This window comes from Eurytemora carolleeae, unplaced genomic scaffold (assembly GCF_000591075.1).
Source record: "Eurytemora carolleeae unplaced genomic scaffold, Eaff_2.0 scaffold517, whole genome shotgun sequence".
NCBI classification, from domain to species: Eukaryota; Metazoa; Arthropoda; class Copepoda; order Calanoida; family Temoridae; genus Eurytemora; species Eurytemora carolleeae.
In genome coordinates, this window is record NW_019396680.1 from 206551 (window position 1) to 227208 (window position 20658).

At 32.0% G+C, this 20658-nt stretch overlaps 1 protein-coding gene across 2 annotated transcripts; it reads left to right on the forward strand.

Annotated features, from left to right (window-relative positions):
- Positions 1-1328: 1328 nt before the first annotated feature.
- On the forward strand, positions 1329-18894 carry LOC111707298 (uncharacterized). Of its 2 annotated transcripts, none has more exons than XM_023480379.1 (22): positions 1329-1630; positions 1719-1779; positions 2481-2617; positions 4331-4504; positions 5038-5102; positions 7093-7251; positions 7761-8080; positions 8428-8509; positions 8643-8758; positions 8861-9293; positions 9346-9433; positions 9745-9788; positions 9952-9998; positions 10293-10422; positions 11454-11541; positions 12457-12553; positions 13298-13427; positions 14096-14180; positions 15622-15668; positions 16213-16262; positions 16472-16563; positions 18639-18894. In XM_023480379.1, exons 3-22 carry the CDS (start codon positions 2484-2486, stop codon positions 18823-18825), a joined length of 2568 nt encoding a protein of 855 aa, XP_023336147.1. In that variant the 5' UTR covers positions 1329-1630; positions 1719-1779; positions 2481-2483; the 3' UTR covers positions 18826-18894. The 2 variants fall into 2 exon arrangements, with proteins under 2 accessions (XP_023336147.1, XP_023336148.1); XM_023480380.1 differs by having other exon boundaries at positions 1330-1630; positions 7096-7251.
- Positions 18895-20658: the final 1764 nt, after the last annotated feature.

Sequence of the window (20658 nt, forward strand, 5' to 3'; positions counted from 1 at the left end):
AGCTTTTATGTATGTATAACCCGACAAAAACTATTAAAGGCATACTAAATATATAAAGAGCAAAAATTAAATCTAGCATTTGTAGCATAAAAAACGCTTGCAGTGCTTTGAAATCTAGTTCTTTCAAATCAATTTAGGCAATTAACAAATTAGGTGGGTTGTCACTTTAAAATGTTGTGGTTTTTATGGGTTTTTAGAAGAGTTTTTATCTAATAAACTGAAAACAGATTTGTCCGGTTTATTTAAGGTTTAATCAAAGAAAATAGATAAATAGATTAAATTCAGCATTTCTGTGGGTTTAACGTTATTGTCCTTGTTAGTTGTTTTATATGTTATGTAAATATAGAATCATAGATCATTAAGAAGGGACAAGGAATATTACAATCATAGTTTTCTTATTTTTATCGCTATTCATCCTTTGGTAATTGTAAGTCACTGTGATCTTGCCAGGCTACATTTGTTGCATAAAACGTACTGGGTTAACTTTACACTTGGTAGTCCAGACTAGACAGTACGAGTAAATGCATATACAGATTATGCAACTTTTAGAGTTGGGTGAAGTAGATCTAAACTATTGTGTGGAGTATAATTTTCTTAAATGCTTCATCTTCACATCCAATGAACATAAATTTTACTAGAAGGAGATTAAGTTCATTTTGGCAACGTACAGTTTTGCCGTATATTGTCTGTATGTGTACTGTACAGCTTGCTTAACAAGGTTCAAAGTTGGCCCGGTACTTAAAAAAATGAAATGCGGAATTTCATGAATGTGATATCCTATAAAGGATAAATGGTTGTTCCCTATATTAAAGTTATGCATGCAGGTATGACCCAGCTGGAGCATGGAATATTCCGCCTATTTTTTTCCCTGTTTAATGTATACAATAAACTATTCTGGGAATAAGTACACTGAATTTGTACACCAGAAAAATATTTCTTATTTAAATGATCGAAGTGCCATCTGCAGAGCATGTAAAATTATATGATAGGGCGGGCCGTGTCGATTCAATCTCCATTATATTCTATACTCCATGGTACGACCACTAGGGGATAAAATAAAATAGATGATGGCCGAAGCAATTAAACAGGGTGCTCACACACCCTTCCTGCTGCTTACATTTTGAGGAGAATTGTATACAAACCTTTCTTTACAAACACACAATCTGATTCATCTGCAGTTGAAGGGATTTTTTTAGCATTTCATCATCATATTTTTTTGATATTATATTTCTTTTGCTTAATTTTGTGAATGGTATATAAAATCAAAATATATTTATTTGGCCCATTAATAACACAATAGTTGGGTTTCTTAAACAATAATTTGTGAAGAAAAAATCTTGATATAGCTTAATCTGCATAATCTGTATCATCTGTATATTTCCTGTATAATGTTTCTTTTAGAATTGAAAGTGAAACTGATGACCATGGCCCATGAGCGCACCGGTTTATTTAAATAAAACACGCGCACAGTGCGCCTGGAGCGGAGTCAAGTGAAATACATCTTAATTCCAGGGGGGACATTTCCTGTATCCTGGCCCACTGTGTACAGGACATTTGTCTGTCTTGGTGAGCGTAGCAGACCACAAATCCGTGAAATTAATGCGTCAGTGTACGCGTAGACATGAAGCAGGTGAATTCCTGAGTATGTGAATTAAGTACAAGTGAAATTTTGAAAATTTCTCTCCTATAGCGTCTTATATAACCCTCCTTATTTTCAGGCATTATATTGTGAGGAAACCAATAGAAAAATGAGTTTTTGTTTAAAACAGTGAATTTGCAGTGAGTTGTACCTATTTATAAAATCTGAAATAAGGCTTATTGCTTAAAGCTTCATTTGCTTAAAAAATATACACTAGAGATCATTTGAGAATCTGCAGTTATAAATCATGTTGATGAGTTTTATGATTGAAAAATATAACTAAAGGTAATGCGGTCGTAATTTCATACTAGGTCTGCCATTTTACAACTGTACCCTTTCAAACAAATAAAGGAAACAAAGAAAAAAAAAATTATCTTTTGATTTAAAAAAAAGACAATCTTCAGATTCAGTTTCTCCTTCAAAACGACTTGTGGATATGCAAGCAGAAAAAAAACAATGATGGAGGGCCTTACAAAAACAATTCGATGCGTTTTACAAAAAAAAAGTATTTAATTTTTAAAAAATAAATTATTTGTAAGTATCTACTAGGTTATCAAATTCTATTTGATATTTTAATTGTTGCTCAACATATCATCACTTTCTCTTTGATAAAACAATAATAAAATGTTTTGCGGATTTCGACTTTTTTCGTGGACTTTCTAAATCTTATGAAAATCTGATGACAACTTTTTGTAATTTTAAGCATCCAGAAATCTTCCCTGGGGTCTTGTGAGGTCCCACAAACAATTGGGTCTGATCGGTTCAGTTTTTTTCGTTTATTTGATACAAACTAACAGGCAGACAAGAAAATGAATGTATTAACTCACTGCGAATAAAATAGAAGATGCTGTTAACCCTGTATGTCCTGTGTATACTGTGTGAGGGGCTGGATGGACACAGTTCAGGTGTTATTCTCGTCAAAATATCCTCCTTTCTTAACCCTGAGGGCAGAGACGCAGCTGGTTCGTGCTGTCAAAGGTTGACCTCCATTTTAAAATCTAAATCTTCAAATTTGAAATTTTAATCCTTAATTTAAAAAATTTCAGTTCTCCAAGATTGAATTTTTGTGTTCCATGCATTTTAAATTTTTAATAATTCGTTTTGGAATTTTAATCTGTCATTTTTTCATTTTTTCATTTTTGTTTTTTTGTCATTTTGTCATTTTTTCATTTTGTCATTTTGTCATTTTGTCATTTTGTCATTCTGTCATTTTGTCATTTTTCATTTTTTCATTTTGTCATTTTGTCATTTTGTCATTTTGTCATTTTGTCATTCTGTTCTCAATTTTCAGATCTTAAACCTTCATTTTGGAATCAAAATCTAGATTTTAAAAAAGAAACTGAGTTTTCGCCACAAACTCAGTTCCTTTACTATAATTTTTCAATTCGAACGCCATTTTTTTTTTTTAAGAAGCAAGTTTAAAATTTACTTTCTGAGAATTTTTTTTTATCTAAATAATTCAAAATTTGAGAACAAGTTTCGTATCTAAGATTCAAACTTTTAAATTTTAACAATTAAATAATGGTAGATACTACTTTTTTCATATAAATTAGTGATTTTTTTTATCTTTCAGTCTTTTAACCCTATCCCTGCTGGGGTACTTGAAAACCAGGATATGCTGGGGAGGTTGACCCCCCCCCTCTAAATCCCATGTTTTATGTCCAAATATGACAAATGATACATCATTAGAAAGCTCTTGTGCTCTACTTTTAGAATCTGCAAAAAAAATTTGCAAATTTGCAAAAATTGAATTTTTTATCGCAAAATTCAGTTATCTAGTAAAAATGTTTGCAAAAAAATTTGTCCATTTTTGAAAAGCCCTTGACCATGCCATTTCAAATATGCAAAAATTTTTGCAAAATTTTAAATAACCTGATTTTTAATCAAGAAAAACGAAAAATGTGTAAATTTCCTTTGACAGGTTGTTTGCAAAAAATTTGCAATTTTTTTCGCAAAACTTGTGCAATCCGTTTCCTTATGTCATAGGCTTTCCAAAAAGCTAAATTTTATCAAAATCTGACAAGTGAAAGTGGGTCAAAACAAAGATTTAGTTTGTTACAGTCAAAAGCAGTCATTCAGGCAGTGTGCCTGAGAACTCAGGCAGTTAGTATTAAAGTCCGGTTTTAGGCCTAAAGAGAGGGCTTTGGGTATGTAAGAAAAGTCAGAAAATTTCATCAGCCTCAGACCAATACTTTTTGAGTTATGTAAAAATTACTACAGGGGGGGGTCAAATTGACCCCCCCCCCCCAGCAGGAATAGGGTTAACAATTTAAGGTATCTTTCCAAAAAAAGATTTTTTATGTTATCAATCTTGATTGTAAAATCATGTTATTCAAATGAATTTCTAAATATTTCTAGAAAGTTAAGAAACAGGATTTACGGGAAAACATTAAGTTTGCTAAATAAAATCTAAAAATTTATCTAAAAATTTGATCATCAATAATTTTTATTATTATTTACAGTTTTTTTTCTTTCTAAAGCGACTTCACTTTAAAAGAATAGTGAATGTTAATAAAAAAATGGATTTCCTCTGTTTAACAGATTTTGTTTGCAGTAAATATTATTTTCTTGTTTTTGTTTTGGGTTATAATTTAATTTAGTTTAAGTACGGATATTTCGGTTTAGATTTTGATTTTTAATAAAAGTTAAGCTTTTTTGACTGATTAATTTTCTAAAAAATGGATCTATTAGAGAAAGTGGTCGAGATGGGAGAGCTGTAGATGATGATGTTCATCAGTGGATTGAACATGATGATGTCCATCCCTGGGCTGATGATGGATTCAGTGATGGGTTTAGAAGTGGGCGGGGAGGAGGAGGAACCTGCTCCGCCCCCTGCTATACCATGTTTAGGGTCTGTGCCTCCAGGTATATAAATATAAAATTATCGATGATTATGGGTTGTGATATCTGAATGATTTGTGTTTGGAATTATATTGATATTTTTACGATGCGAGTAGAATATTGCAGTTTTCTGAATTAGTATGGACGCTACGTTCTTTAGTATGAATCTTTTATAACAATTTTCTCCTGATAGACGCAACAGATATGAGTAAGATTAGTAGCGATCACCAACGATATTTTTTCGTCGTAAGTCTTTACCCCCTTTCATTTTACCGGAACACTCCCTTTAAGGATGCATTATTTCATAACTTTTTAAAAAATCTTGTCTTGTGCTTGTCTTGTTTTATAAAATCTGATTTATTTATCAATTCAGCTATTATTTGTCTTTATAATCAAATTGATTCTCAATGTCTGAATTCTTGTCAATCGAATTGCTTTACCTAACTATCAATGTATGCATTTGTATATATTCAACTCTTTTTTGCATTTAACTTTTGAATGTCACCTCTCTGACTGTTGTTAACTCCCTGAGTTCAAAACTATGTATTGCTGTATAGGGTAGACAATGAGAGTTTAGTGGTCCTACCTAATAGATCTCCACAAAGAGGTTCAGATCCGACAGGTATACAGTATATTAGAAAATAGCCATTTGTAACAGAACTGATCATTAAAAGGACTGTAAAAGAAAAATGACAGTGCATAAACATAAGTTTTGGTAAAAATTTTTATTTTTCAATTTCTCAAAACAAGAACATCAGTTAACTCTTATAGTTCTCGATCAACTCCTGAAGTTCTTAGGTTTCAGCCTATACCCCTTTTAATTTTTTCCTTTACAGTCCCTTTAACTATATTTGGCCTGGGGGGGGAATTTAACCCACCCCCTTATCGTTTTTTTGCGATAACTCAAAAAGTATTTGAGCTAGGAAGTCCCCCTCTAGTTTTTTTGTCTTAGCACTCTCGTTTTTGACACTATCACCGGAAAAAATTTTTACTTTTAATAAATAAAAATTTTCAGTATTTTTTGTAAATTTTTTTATGCATAGGATAGGGTTCAGATCTTAAAACTATATTTTTGAAAAGCCTTAAAAACTGGAGTAAGAAACATGTGTCAAACTTTGATATTTGTTTTAACAAAAAAAGTGTTTACATTTGTTTAACCTTTTTTGGCATTTTTTTCAACCCTCTCTATAACCCAAATTATACAATTTATCGATTTAATTTTTTTTTCAATGAGCTGGCCTTGAAAAATTGGGCCATAAACATGCATTTCAAACCTATACCTATTCTCTAAATCCTTTTTCAAGGAGGGGGGGACATGGGATTCCCCCCCCCCCGTCTATACATAGATTCAGACTCCCCAGCCTTTATAGGGTTAAAGCTAAAATCTGGGCTTTTATATCTACTGCCTTAGTCCTCAGTCATAATGCCTAAATGCCTTATTTTACCTACACCAGACTAAATCTATATTATTTAGACCTACTTCCAGTCATTGTTTTTCAACATTTTATAGCTCTTTGCACAGGCGCCTTTAAAGGAAATTTTCACATTTTCAGTTTTTCTTGAATAGAAATTTAGGTTTAAAAAATTTGCAAATGTTTTTGCATATTTTAATTCGCTAAGTCAAGGGCTTTTCAAACATGTATAATTTGTTGCAATTTGCGCAATTCTTTGTTGCTTACTAACTAGATTTCGCAATAAATATTTGGATTTTTGGAAATTTGCCATTTTTTTGCAGATCATTGAGGTAGAGCCCAAGGGGCTTTCCAAAAACGTATCAAATGTTATAGATTTATATCACAATAAGAAAATAGAGAGGGGAGGGGTAATTTGACCCCCCCCCCCCTCCAGGAAACCAGTTAGAAAACCAGACGTGTCAGGCTGAATAGGGACTAGCTAGCCCACATAGATTCAGCCTGCTTATAAACAGTCTCATCAATTTTTAAGACAGGGTTGACTTTGAAGTGTCGCAACGCCCTAAGCTTAGATTTTACCGCTCTAACTCACTAATGCTTTTCTGTAGCACTTTACATGTAAATTTTAGCACTATAAAGCACTTGTTGTTAGCTTTGGTTTTTTAGAAGTAACTGACAAAATTCTCAACAATTCAAGCTTAAGAGCGTGAGACCATTAAATCGCAGTGAGCCTCGAACTCGACCTTTCTAATCCCTTTATCATTGTTACCAGTTTATGTAAACCGTTGATACTTCAAACTCTGACTATTTTATGTATAGCTGATTTATGTTAAAGGTCTACAACAACAAGGAATTGAGTCTTTGCCACAAAGTTAAACTTTCAAATTTGTTTCTCCTTGCAAACTGATTATTTGATCTTATATAATTTATAGTTTGGAATATCTAAGGTTTACAACATCGGGCTGCAAAGATGTAGGGATAAGAACATCAGAGTTTATGGCAATTCCTTTGAGTAAGATTTGTAATCAGTTATTTTGTTATTGTTTCATTTTTAGTTTAAAAAGCACATTTTTGAAATCCTAAATTTAATTAAAACCAAAAATTTTCCTTCTTTATACTTCAAGGAGTTATTATTAAAACTTGCAGTTACTAATTACTATCTATTTCCTTTATAATTTTTATATATTTCTTAATGATAAGCAGAAGCTCAGGAATTGTATGGAGCAGACCAAATACGATCAAAACCAGGAGTAGGACTGGTCCAACCCGCACCCGGAGTAGAACGGATCCAGGCAATACCTGGAGCAGGACGGATCCAACCTCAAACCTTTCCACAAAATATTGAGAAAATCTTGACAGGTTTAACTTTCTAGGTTTACATATTTTAACACAGTTAGACCCATTAAACTGCAGGAATATGCAATCTTATGTAGATTTAATGTTGATATAAAACAAGTAGTTTTATATGTAGCTTGAAAATCAATTTATAAAGTAAACTGGGCCTGTTTTTTTAAACTGAATTGATGTGTTTCATGATCATATGATTTAAGTTTTCAAGTCGTCCTCGTCAACATTGCTCTCACTCACTGTAAATAATATAAATCTTTGGTTGACCTCATATTACTGGTAACATTAATAAAAAATCCTTCATAATAATAATAATAATGAGTAATAGATAAATATTTGAGACCTGTACATTTTTAATCGTAAAATACGTTTTTACTTCGGAAAAATATCATATTTAAGCAGTTGGTGGATGAATGTTTAACAAGTTGTGCCCCCCCCCCCACCCGTAAACCATATTTAATTTAAGAGATAAAGGACTGCCCCCACCCCCACCCTTGCTTCAATAGAGATATTGTTTTCAGAGTACACTGGACGAGCGACCCTCCCACCCCGTATATCCTCTAGATATCCGCCAAATCCTAAAATCTCCGCCTCACCTCGACCTCCTTACAGACATCCGCCCCGACCTCAAAACCCTCCTGGTCTTAGAGGAGACCGACCTCGGCCTCGACCTCTGTCCTATCCCCCTAGGCCTCTCCCTGGACCTGAGGAGAGGCTGGGTAGACCAGCTAGACCTTGGCCACGACCTCAGGGGAGGCCGGTTCGACCTCAGCATGAGCCTGAAGGAAGAATGGAACGCCCAGGAGAAGGGAATATGGAATACTCAGTTGTTTGGCGACAGGGAAGAAATAATACTAAATAATAATAAATAATAATAAAATAATGATAATAATAAGTAATAATATAATAATGATAATAATAATTAATAATAAAATAATAATAATAATAATAATTAATAATATAATAATGAGAGGTATTCTATAATTATCAAGGTTAAGAATAGAGAATAACTATCATGATCTATTATCCTCTTGTAAAAAAGTAGAAGGAATGGAAAAACTTGAAAATTTCATTCATCTTTGATTAGACAAAGATGTTAAGGGTAGAATACCATGCTATATATAATTTGAAATTTTATGTATTGTTCCTTAAACTATGAAGATTTAAAAATTGAAATATTATTTCCAGGATAGATCATTGTTCACACCTAGCCTAGAGTGTGCATACGGTTCCTTAACAACCGAGGTTATATTCAACAGTTCATTGCAAGGTTAGAACATCGAGGTTTTATTCAACAATTTGATGGACGTATCACAAATCATTTAACACCTTACAATTGAGTTTTTAAATTAGTTTTTGTATTTTGAATTATGTTTTGAACATATTATAAATACAATTCTTAGGTTCCGGAGATTTGTTGGTTAAAATCCCGTTCCAAGAATCCTGGAACGGTGTTTTCTCTCTGTCTATAGAAGCCTGGCATATCAACAAACCTAAACGAATTCCACAACCAATTAAGGTTAAAACCATGAACACTCATTTTAAAATAAAAAATAAAAATTTAGATACGATTGCATGAGTAATTTTCTATTTATCTATATTTTAATAAAACAATTTTGAGGAAGCGAAAACAGAAAAAGAACAATCTTTTTTGGAAAAGATTTTCTCCACTTTGGCAACATCAATAACTTCCAACATCAAGAAGCTGGCCGAGGAGAAGATTGCTGAAGCAGCAGCTAAAGCAGAAGAGAAGGAGGATACTACTACTCAACCTGTTATTGATGAAACTACAATGGAAAATATAAATGAAAATAATTCAACAAGTTCGGCTGATCAAGGAGATAATACAACAAGAAGATTAAGTGAAGATTCCACTGATCATGAGATTGATTTATCCACCACTGAAACTTCTCCTGAAACTACCTCTGCCGAAGCTGAGATCGAAGAGACTTCTGAAATCCTAGAAGATGAAAAAGAAGAAACAATTGATGAACAAAAAGATCAAGAAAATCGAGATAAAGATTATGATGATGATGAATCATTGTATGATAGAGGTAAAAATATATAAATCACATTTGCTAAAATTAAGTTTTTCAAATTTTTCAGGAAAATTGATATTGAGGCTTGAACGTAATCATCTGCTGTATGCAGGAGAAGATTGGAATATCAATGATTTTAGTACTTATCATGCTAGGTAATATAGTTATTATGATTATAATCCTTATTATTATGATTATAATTTAAATCCTTATTATTATCATTATTATTATTATTATTATTAATATTATTATTATTATTATTATTATTATTATTATTATTATTATTATTATTATTATTATTATTATTATTATTATTATTATTATTATTATTATTATTATTGTATAATTTGTATTGTTATTATAAATGATTATTATTATTAGTGTTATTGTTATTCTTCTTATTTCTATAATTAAAATATAATCTTTAAATTCTTGAATTGATAATCATGATGGAGTTTGTTTTTAGAATTGATTATGGTGTAAAATTGGTGTGTGCTCACAATTTTACAGGTAAATGTTTTTAATACCAAAATATATTCAGATTAGATGTGTAAAATGCAAAATTCTTGGTCAATGTCAATACTTTAACGATAAAAATATAAACAAAATGATTGATATAGTTCACAATACACAAACACCGTTTTCTTTATATTGTTTATTTTACCTTTTTCAGGAGAAACATGTTCTTTTGCGAAACTTTGTCGTGATAAGATTATGCAGGTCTTCATTTTTAAATCAATTAAAACGATCAATTTAAAACCACCCTGTAACATTTTCATCATTTGCTTAATTTAACTCCCAAAAAGGCAAGGCCAAAGTCAATTTAATTTGAAAAATATTAGAAAAAAAGTATTACATTTTTGACCATAATTATTACTATTATTTGCCCAAGAACTCTTTTTTTTAAATCGCAAGATCAGATAAGACATATTTGATATTTCAAATCGTGTTTTGATTCATTAAATTTTAATCCTTTAAGTGAACTTACAGTGTATTAATTGCTTGTATTTCCAGAACAATCCACGGATGTACTGTACTGCAGATGGTGAGGTAGTGTGCAGGGCGGGTTGGGTCGGGGAGGTTTGTGATAAACCGGTTTGTGCCCCAGGCTGCCATGCTACACAAGGCTACTGTAGTAAACCAGGTAGAATTCATCTGAATAAATGTCGTCTTCTCGCCTTTTAAAATAAATAAAGTGTTTTTGTAATTTCTATCTTTAATTTCTCTGAAAATGTGTCACTGAGGTTGAGTGTATGACTGCGGTTGAATGTTTTGTTGGCCAAATTGGTGGCATTTTTCTTAGTTTTCCATCTTAGCTCTTTGCAGGGTTGATGAGACTTAAGATTATAGGGTTTGCAGCGAAAAGGAAAAATCGTTTTTGCGAAAATCTTCGCATTTTTTCACTTTTCGTTTGCTCGCGAATGATGTGAAAATTATCGCTTTTTTCACTAAAAAATGTGAAAATTTAGCAAAAAAATACGGAATTTTAAAAAATGAAATATTTTTGCGAAAATTCTTTAAAAAGGAAAAAATATTTAATAATACAAAAATATTCTCGCTTAATTCATTTTCTCGAAAAAATGCGAAATTATACAAAACATTTTGCGAAATGCGAACGAAACGTTTCGGTTGCTGCAAGCCCTACTAATTTTCCTTATTATCAATTCTTTATGGATGTATTTAAGGTGAATGTTACTAAAAAAGTTAGGTGCAATTGTATGCTTGCAGCTTTTAGGAAAATGTAAATGTAATGTTTGACTTTGTATGTTTGTTTATATACGGTGAAGGTAAATGTAATTTTTGACTGTTTTTATACTTGTTTTAGTTAAATGTAAATGTAATTTTGACTGTTGGTATGCTTGTTTATGTAAATGTAAATGTAATTATGCTCGTTTAGGTGAATGTGAATGTAATTATGCTTGTTTATGTAAATGTAAATGTAATTATGGTTGTTCAGGTGAATGTAAATGTAATTATGCTCGTTTAGGCCAATGTGGATGTAATTGTGCTTGCTTAGGTGAATGTAAATGTAGTTACGCTTGCTTAGGTCAATGTAAATGTAATTAATTATGCTTGTTAAGGTGAATGTAAATGTAATTATGCTTGTTAAGATGAATGTAAATGTAATTAATTATGCTTGTTTAGGTGAATGTAAATGTAATTATGCTTGTTAAGGTGAATGTAAATGTAAGACTGGTTATACTGGTGGATCCTGTCAGAAATGTATAAAGATGCCAGGATGTTTACACGGGGAATGCACTACGTAAGAATTGTATAAAGCCCCCCCCCCCCTCCCCATTATACCTAACCCATACCATGACCTTCAAAAACTGTAACTTTCAAGAAATCAATAATATAAGTTTAAATGCCATTTAATTCAGGCGCGCGCGGCGCAACTAGACATTCAGCAAGGGAAGGGGGGCAAAGAGCAAAGAGGTTTTTTTTGCCCCCCCCCCCTAAACATTTCCAGGGGGGGGGAAGAAAATTGTGTATTATACTCTACCATAAAAATACTACCTTACCAATTCAGGATAATTTGGGGGTACATTTTTAGTTCGGGGCAAATTTGTGCGAGAAAAATCTTAAATCTATATTTCAAGGGCAAATTTAATTGTTTGGGGACAATTTTCAGTCTGGGGAAATCTTAAATCTTGGTTTTTGGGCAAATTTAGTTTTGGGGGCCTTTTTTATTTTGGGAAAATTTGTGTATGGGAAATCTTAATTATTCATTTTGGGAGCAAATTTGTTTATTTAAGGGGATTTTCAAAGTGTATGAAGGGGCTTTTTTTAATCAAAGGGTTATTTTTAACCTTAAAGTTGGGTGCATTTATAAAACATTTGGGGAAAAAAATAGAATTAACTTAGAAACAAAATATGAGTATTTGGTGGCATTCTAAAAAAGGGGGCAAAATTTAAGTCTGGTGGGGCAATTTGAATAAGAATCTGTGAGTATAATTAAAAACACTTAATTATAACATATAATTTCTCGTTTTTCACTAAACAAAGCTTACGGTGTGTATTGCCTGTTTCGAATTAGAACTCATTCAAGTTAAAATCTATCATTTGATATCCAACAATTAAATTGGACATCAGAATTAATTTAATCCTATCCCTGTGCAAATGATTTTTTCAGCTCGTTAAAAAAATATATCTACTTTTTTATTTTATTTGTTTTTAGTGGATTTGAGTGTGTTTGTAGACCTGGTTATACAGGGATATTCTGTAATAAACCAGTTTGTAGCCAGGGATGTAACACAACAAATGCATATTGTAAGGTAAACTTTACCAAAAAAAACTGTATTTAAAGGGACTGTCAACGATATTCTACCCGAGGCCGAATTTAAAGAATTTGAGCGGCGGCTTAAATTTAAACCGTGGCTCAAATATGCTTGATTCCACTTAAAATTGTATCAAGTTTTTCAAGATTTAAGCCGAAACTCAATTAAAACTGGTTTTTGGGTGATTTGAGACGCGGCTTAAATTCATTAAATTCGGACACTGGTTCCATAATCTACATTATTTGTATGTAGATAGAGTAAAGAAAACTTCTGTCATCTTTCCTAAAAAAGTTTATTTTATCAAGTCACAATGCTTCAAAGAATTCGATTTACATATTATAACAATTCTTATTTTTGTCAAGAGACTGTGGACAAATTTTTAAGTTACCCTCCATGTCAGATTCTTAACTATTCCCTTTAAACCTCTCGGAGTAGTTGTGTTTTAATCAGTTACCTTCACTTTCTCTAAAGCGTAAATGCGTCATTTTTCAAGAGAAAGCTCAGTTAAGAAAACGTTTGGCTAGACAAATTTGAATATCTCATTCACCCTTGATCAGATAAATGTTTAAATGGTACTATTGTGAATCTTATATGCTACTGTACAAGTGTTGTATCTCTTGAAAGTCTATAAATATTTACATATATTTACATATGGTAATTGTGAATTTGTGATTAAGTTTATTCACTGTGATTCTTTCATTCATTTTGTTTCATCTTGTACACTACAATAGTTATGTACAGGTTCCTGACACATGTACATGTAGAGGGGGTTGGAGAGGAGCTAACTGTACAGAGTGTACACCAGGGGAAGGTTGCAAACATGGGTCATGTACAAAGCCAGGCGAATGCAATTGTAATGAAAACTTTACAGGTATGCTTAGTTTCTTTCGGATCAAATAATTAAATAAAATCATAAACGTAAGGTTACCAATAAGCATATTTTTGTATAGAATTAAGTTTTAAACGTGAATTTCCTATTATTGATATAAAAAGGGCAGTTTCTAATATTGAAAAAGAACTGTTTGTCCCAATTAAATATAAACTGAAAAATTTAAAATTATGAAAGCGCTTTATCGTAAAATAAAAAAATTTGGATCCACTTTAGAATAGTGTCCAGATCAAACTATTTGTTTCCTTTTATTCCTACCTCCGATCAAGCATTTTCTTAATTTAGGATCCATCCTTTTTTTAGATTAACCAGTGGCAGTCAAAATATTGAAATTCCGTGTTTGATGTGACACGGGACACCCTGTATTAATTTGCATCCTACCCTATAGACAGGGACACCCTGTATTAATTTGCATCCTACCCTATAGACAGGGACACCCTGAATTAATTTGCATCCTACCCTATAGACAGGGACACCCTGGATTAATTTGCATCCTACCCTATAGACAGGGACACCCTGAATTAATTTGCATCCTACCCTATAGACAGGGACACCCTGCATTAATTTGCATCCTGCCCTATAGATTCCAGTTGAAATCTGATGAATGAAGGAAAGTTAGTTGAAAGTTTAACTGAGAATTATTGGTTTAGGATTGCACTGTGATAAACCAATTTGCTCCGAGGACTGTTCAGAAGAGAACGGATACTGTACACAGCCTGGAGATTGTACATGCAGGTTAACAACCTCGACAAATTTAACGGAATGTTGTTGTAATTACACGTGACCCTCCTTTTTAAACGGGCTATGTCTACTGTCTAGCTTGAGAAGTGTTAAATTCTCATAATCTGGTCTCACTTCTTGCTATAACCTCGTCATTTCTACTTGACAAAGTATCGGACATATCCCACTTTATATAAAGACTCACATCTGTAAATCAGCTTGAATTTTCTCTTGCACCAAAAACGCAAAAAAAATAAAGAATTGTACGGTTTTAATTCCAGTGGAGGTTATTTTAGTAAGGATGCAAACTTTTGATAAAGATAATACCATTTTTGTAGAAAAGTTAGAAAATTTTACGTAATTTTATTTGGATACTTATCAAAGAAACGATATCGTAATCTAGTTTTTTTTCTTTTCTTTTATTGAAATCTGGTTTAAAGATCTAATTTAGTCTTTTACTAGAAAAAATATTATTAATTCACAGAATTAAGAATGTATCTTTGATGACAAAGTGAAGGATAAACGTTTAACAATGTTGATGCTACTTTTTAAGATAGAAGGTGGTCTCATGAAATATTTTTATAATTTGGTTTTTGTTTGGTTTAAGATTAACTTATTTAAGAGCAATAAAAAGGAATGAAACTGTTCTTCCTTTACCTTGAGAAATGTCGCGGAAATATTGCAAATTATTAAATCACTCTGCAAAGATGTTATGATGAAAAAAAACTATTTCTCGTACAGTAAATAATATTTTTACCTTCAGACTTTTAATCTTCTGATAAATATAATTGGCATTAACAGATTCAATAAAGTAGACTTCAGTAGAGAAATTGATTAGATTACAAAAAGTATGTTATACTGCGTTCCAAATGGTCTAATTTTTAAGGAAAAGTTATTTAAATTCTCTAGTTCATTACTTCTTTGTATATTCTTAAGTATTAAATATACGCTGTTTAGTTGAAATCTTAAGAACCATTGAAAAATAAATTTTCCGTAAAAATTATACCAGGTCCAGAACTGAAAACTGCGAATTTTCTAATTACAATTTTGCAAATTTTCTGAGATTCTGTGATTCAATCTTTTTAAAATTTTAGATTTCGATAAAAACAATTCATTTACACATTTTTGTTTTTCTGAACTTTTGATTTTAAGAGAAAAAAAGGTTCGCGGATTTTTTTGTGGGCCAAGTACCAAAAAAAATTAAAATTTTTCAAAAAAAAAAAAAAACACCATACAGGAGAGTTGCAAAAAAACGTACAATTTTGCACCCGGCGCCGCAAAAATGTCCTTTCATGTTTTGGTTCAACTATGATGTGTTTGCATTTTTGTGCTTGTTTTGTTTTTTAAACCCGAAAAATGTCTCTTTCATAATGTGGGTCGAGAAACTAAATCGTTTAGGGCAGTCAATATAAATTTTGTTAACAGTTCCCTTTAAAACAATTTTTTTATATTTCAGGGTAGGTTGGGAAGGTCGGGATTGTAAACAATGTTCGAAATATCCAGGTATGAAATCAATTGTTGGTTGGAATTTTAAAGATCCAAATTTTTAAATTGGAGGGACTATAATTTAGGTTAAAAATGCGGGCTGTGTCTGAATAGGATATTTAACTGTTGTATTTAATATTGTTATACAAGGAAATAAAAGAGAGTTGAATAACAACTAAGTTTAAAAAGGTGGTAGAAATAAACTCAAGAATAAGCTTTCGAATATTGCCGAATATATAAACCATTCGACCATTTTGCCTCAAATTAAGATTAGTGATCTTATTATAACCACGGGAACGTTCTTAGTATAGTTTGATTTTAAAATTCTATTTAAGCATGAGTCGGTTTATGTAGGGGCAGTTTAAAAGTCCAGACAAAGCTGGGTTCCTAAGCTAGTCTTAATAATTGCTTTTTTTATGATTGCTTAGTTTAGAATAAAATTACGCATGAAATATTGACGTAAAGAGTTTTTAATATTTCAACATACAGTGATGAATTTTATATTTAAATCTCAAATTCTAAATTTTTCTTTATCTTTTTTTAAATCTGCTCATTACTTCAGGATGTTTAAATGGGTATTGCTCTGAACCCTGGGATTGTTTATGTAAAGAGGTAAATATAGAAATTAAAAGGAATTGAGTCTTTGCAACAAAATCTTATTTTCTAATTTGTTTATCTTCTCAACTAATTGTTGTAGACCTTAGATATTTCAAACTATACATTTAAAAATGATGATAATAATAATAATAATAATAATAATAATGAAAACAATAATACTAATAATAATAATAATAATAATAATAATATTAATAATAATGTAGGGTTGGACTGGAGATCTATGTGACGAGGTTGAGGTTATAAAGTACACAGCAGAGGTTAGAGTAGGAAGATGTACTCCAACTTCTCAATTCAGGTTGTTTTTAGATATTTCTTTACTTTTTTTAATGACGCAAGACTTCGACTTTATCGAGAAGGTAAAAAAGTACTCAAATCTTTAATGAAATCTAATATTTAGAAGTTTTATTGGTGTGTCTAATAAAACTGGCTTTTTCGCTTTTTCTCGAGATAAAAAAACTTACTAAGAAGCATGATAACGTTGTGATCAAAGATAATATATATATAGATATGCAGGCAGGTATAAATTTAGAGGTCTTGAGAAAATGTGCAAACAGCACCATCTCTGTCGTACGCATGGCATTTTATCCTCTGGATTGTTGCTAATTTATCACTTTGTTTATGCGTGATAACACTAAATGCGTACTATAGTATCAACAATGTATACTGCATATTGTACTTAATGAAACAAATTAATCAATGCAAATAAAACTGAGGTAGGAATTTGACTAGACAAAGTTTAAATGTGCAAGTTGTACTGAATGGCATACGCAAATTAACGCAATTTAAATAAAAATTATTACTATAAAAGTACATCGAATCTGGGACAAAGTACAACTGATCTGATCATAACATAAACAAAACGCGTACTGTATGTTTGTGTTACCTTGAAATTTAATTTTATTGGTCAAACAGGTCCAGATAGCAACACTTGAACTATACAGGATGCAATACGCGTATACTGTATGTTTATTTAACACAAATGCGTATTTCCTACAGATAGCAGCAAGGGGAGAAAGGAATATAGAAAGTAATCAATTTGCTATAGATGTCTCTCTTTTCACATTTTCTCAGAGGTTCAAAAATTAGTTGTCTGCTACAAGCAATTTAGGAAGGAGGTTTATACCTGCCTGCATATCTATATATATATTATCTTTGGTTGTGATCTATATGAAATTGATTCAATAAAATGAGATAATGAACTTAGACAAGTTCTGTCTAAAAAAAAATCACGGTTTCATCATTTCCTTCTATCCTGCTATGCTGTTATCAGTAATCATTAACAACTGTTTATGAATTATGAACGTATGCGGGTGTACTATAAAGAATGGTTTAAATTAGTCAATTTTTCCTCTAAAATTCTTTCAGGCCTTTTAGCCTCCCACCTCTAAATTTAGCTCCCTGAAAAATGTTTTAAAATTTAATTACCTCCGCTCCTGTATTATAGCGTTACAATATACAGTGTTACCGACAAAGGATGAGACTGTAAAGACGACTTGAAATTTCAAAGGTACAGGGTGTCCCAAAAAACATGGGAATTCAGTGACGAATTCGATATCGTCTTTTTAAATAATTCTTTGATTTAGCATAGTGATACCTACTGAGAAAGCTGTAATCTGTAAGAGTTTCGTCTGCTATGTTTACATTTTGTTTGTTTATGTTTTGACTGCAACCGGTTGTACTTAGTAAAACAAGAAAATTACAGTATACTAACTGAGTAAACTTGTCCGCATTCACTGTTCATCTTTCGGAGACATTATAGACACATCTTTGCAGTCTTTTACCCTTTTCATTAAATAAACTCTAGCAGACATGATAATATTATGGCTTTTGAAATTAGGTATTACAATGCTAATTCATAACAAAGACGATATCGAATTCGTCACTGAATTCCCATGTTTTTTGGGACACCCTGTACATGACGATACCAAGGTTAAGTTAAATTAAATATTTGGCTCAGAGAAAGTAAATAGCTGAATAAATTATTTGGCAAAAGTTTTACAGTTGCGGGGAATCCAAGGAGTATGGAATATAAGGGAGATAAAACTGACACGGCCCGCCCTACCATATGATTATACATGCTTTGCAGACGGTACTACTTCATTTGTATAAATATTCAGAATAGGTTATTGTATACGCGTAATTGTACATCAGACAAATATTTCTTATTCAAATGAAGTGCCGTCTGCAAAGCATGTATAATCATATGGTAGGGCGGGCCTCGTCAGTTGTATCTCCTTTCTAGGGGGAATCATGAATGTGAAGAAACAGACAGTATGAATTTCGTACAGTCGTCTCTGAATTCTCAGCCGTCGGAGATAACACTGTATTTGTTTCGCAAAAAAATTAATAAATTTTATGTTTTTTTATTAGATGCATGAATGGCGGGGAGGATGAATGTGTGTACTCTAACAACGGTACAAGGATCGGGGAACCGGTTTGCCGTTGTACAGACCAGTTCCAGGGCAGGTTCTGCCAGTACAAGATCAGTACTGTACAAGAAAATAATTCTGATATACCAAATAACCATGTAGATTCAAGTTTAGCGATAAATGAATAATCATTGTAAACATTTTGTTTGTAACTTTATATGTATATTGTATAAAAAACATTAAATGAATATCAAATACTTCAAGGTTATCATTTACTTATCAATTAAAGACATAAAAAAAAGATAATTTAAGAGAAAACAGATAAAAAACAAAATAGCTGGAAATTATATTTTGTGGCAAGAGGTTCTTTTTAAGCAATAAAAATAAATATAAAAGTGTAAAAAGCGTTAAAAGGAAAAAATGGAGAACCAATGAGCTTGAATAGAATGAAAAATAAAGAATTGTAGAGAGCAAAAATTTAAATGTAAGGTTAAACAGTAAATTTTAGAGAATCAAATAAATAACATCTAATTTAAAGTGGATATCCAACGGGGCAAAAAGTATAATACCAAAACAAATCAAAACAATTCAGAGAAAATTCTCAAGACAAGGATTCTGAGGACGACATTTCTCTTAAGCTTCAAACCACTTAAATTAAATATTTAAATAGGCCTTATACTCAGAATTCCAGAAAACTATTAATAATCGTGCATCCCCCAGGGAATAGGAATAAAAGGAAAGGAAATGGCGCTGGTCTGGCATGAGAAAGCCAGTCGCACTGCTTTGCAGACCAGTACTTTAAACTAACACACACTCTTCTGTTACAGACACACACTCATGACTACAGTCAAGAAAATTGTAGAACAATGTCGTCGATTATAATTAAACTTGAATAACGAGTAGTTTATTGTAAACTGTAATCAAATTATATTCTTTGCATGAAAATTTGGCTTATAGTGGTGACTTAAATATGTAAATAATATATTACATGCATATTAAACTTATTTTTAAGTAAATAATTAACAATAAACAAATGTACTCTCCTCGACTGTACAAATACCGAGATTCATACGTACTGTATAAACCTACAGTACACACCTTTGGTACTTTAAACTGACACACACTCTTTTGGTACAGACACACACACATGACGTTTCCGCCCCCTGGCATCCCCCCTTAAATCCCAAACATTTAAAAAATTTCTATGCCCTATGAAAAAAAATGTTTGATACTTTCCCAAAGGCATTTTCCCAAGTGGCAACTTCTTAAAGTTGAAATTTCCCAAGCGGCAACTTACCAAGTCTGTCATAGCAACAGCACTCGGCACCCTATTCCATCCTAGCCGCAGCGCTCGGTCCCCATGGCAGCCTAAGGAGCTTTTGGGGGTTTGAGAAGTTGCCACTAGAGAAAGTACACATTTGGGAAGTGGCCACTTGGGAAATGTTCACTTGGAAAGTCGCCCTGGGGAATACCTAACACGGGACATGAAACAATACATAAATAAATACAATTTACAAAATAAAATCTGTAAAAGAATAAATAATAAAAAAAAACTTATTTTTAACCCATGTACACGGACAGCCGTAGTACATTTGAATTTCCAAACCGGGTCAACCTTTCCGGTCCTAGTTTGTACTTTGCCCTCTGGTCATAGGGTAAATAAAGCAGACACTTAATAGGACTAGCCGGTGCAACAAGGTTGACGCGGTAAGACTTTAGGTTGAATTTACTTTTACTAAAGGATCAGAGGTGCGTGTGTATAAATCCAAATTTTTAGAATGCTTTTGCTAAAAAATGTTTGCATGCAATGAATACAGACATTTTTTCAAAGAAACTTTAACAATGAATAATACTATTTGTTTCGCAAAATTAACCAAAAGATTTTTTTATGCATTCACTCTAAAAAATGTTTTATAGGGATAACCAGAACACTCTGGAATAGGAAGTCGGCACAAGTGATGACTTTAAAGTGACTGTAAAGGAAAAATGACAGGGGGTATAGGCTGAACCCTGAGCATTTT

Coding starts and splice junctions, on each gene's coding strand:
- LOC111707298 (XM_023480379.1), top strand. CDS start 2,484: ATGCTGTTAACCCTGTATGTCCTGTGTATACTGTGTGAGGGGCTGGAT. Junction 9,999..10,292: donor GTCGTGATAAGATTATGCAG/GTCTTCATTTTT, acceptor TTGTATTTCCAG/AACAATCCACGGATGTACTG. Junction 16,564..18,638: donor ACTCCAACTTCTCAATTCAG/GTTGTTTTTAGA, acceptor TTTTTTTATTAG/ATGCATGAATGGCGGGGAGG.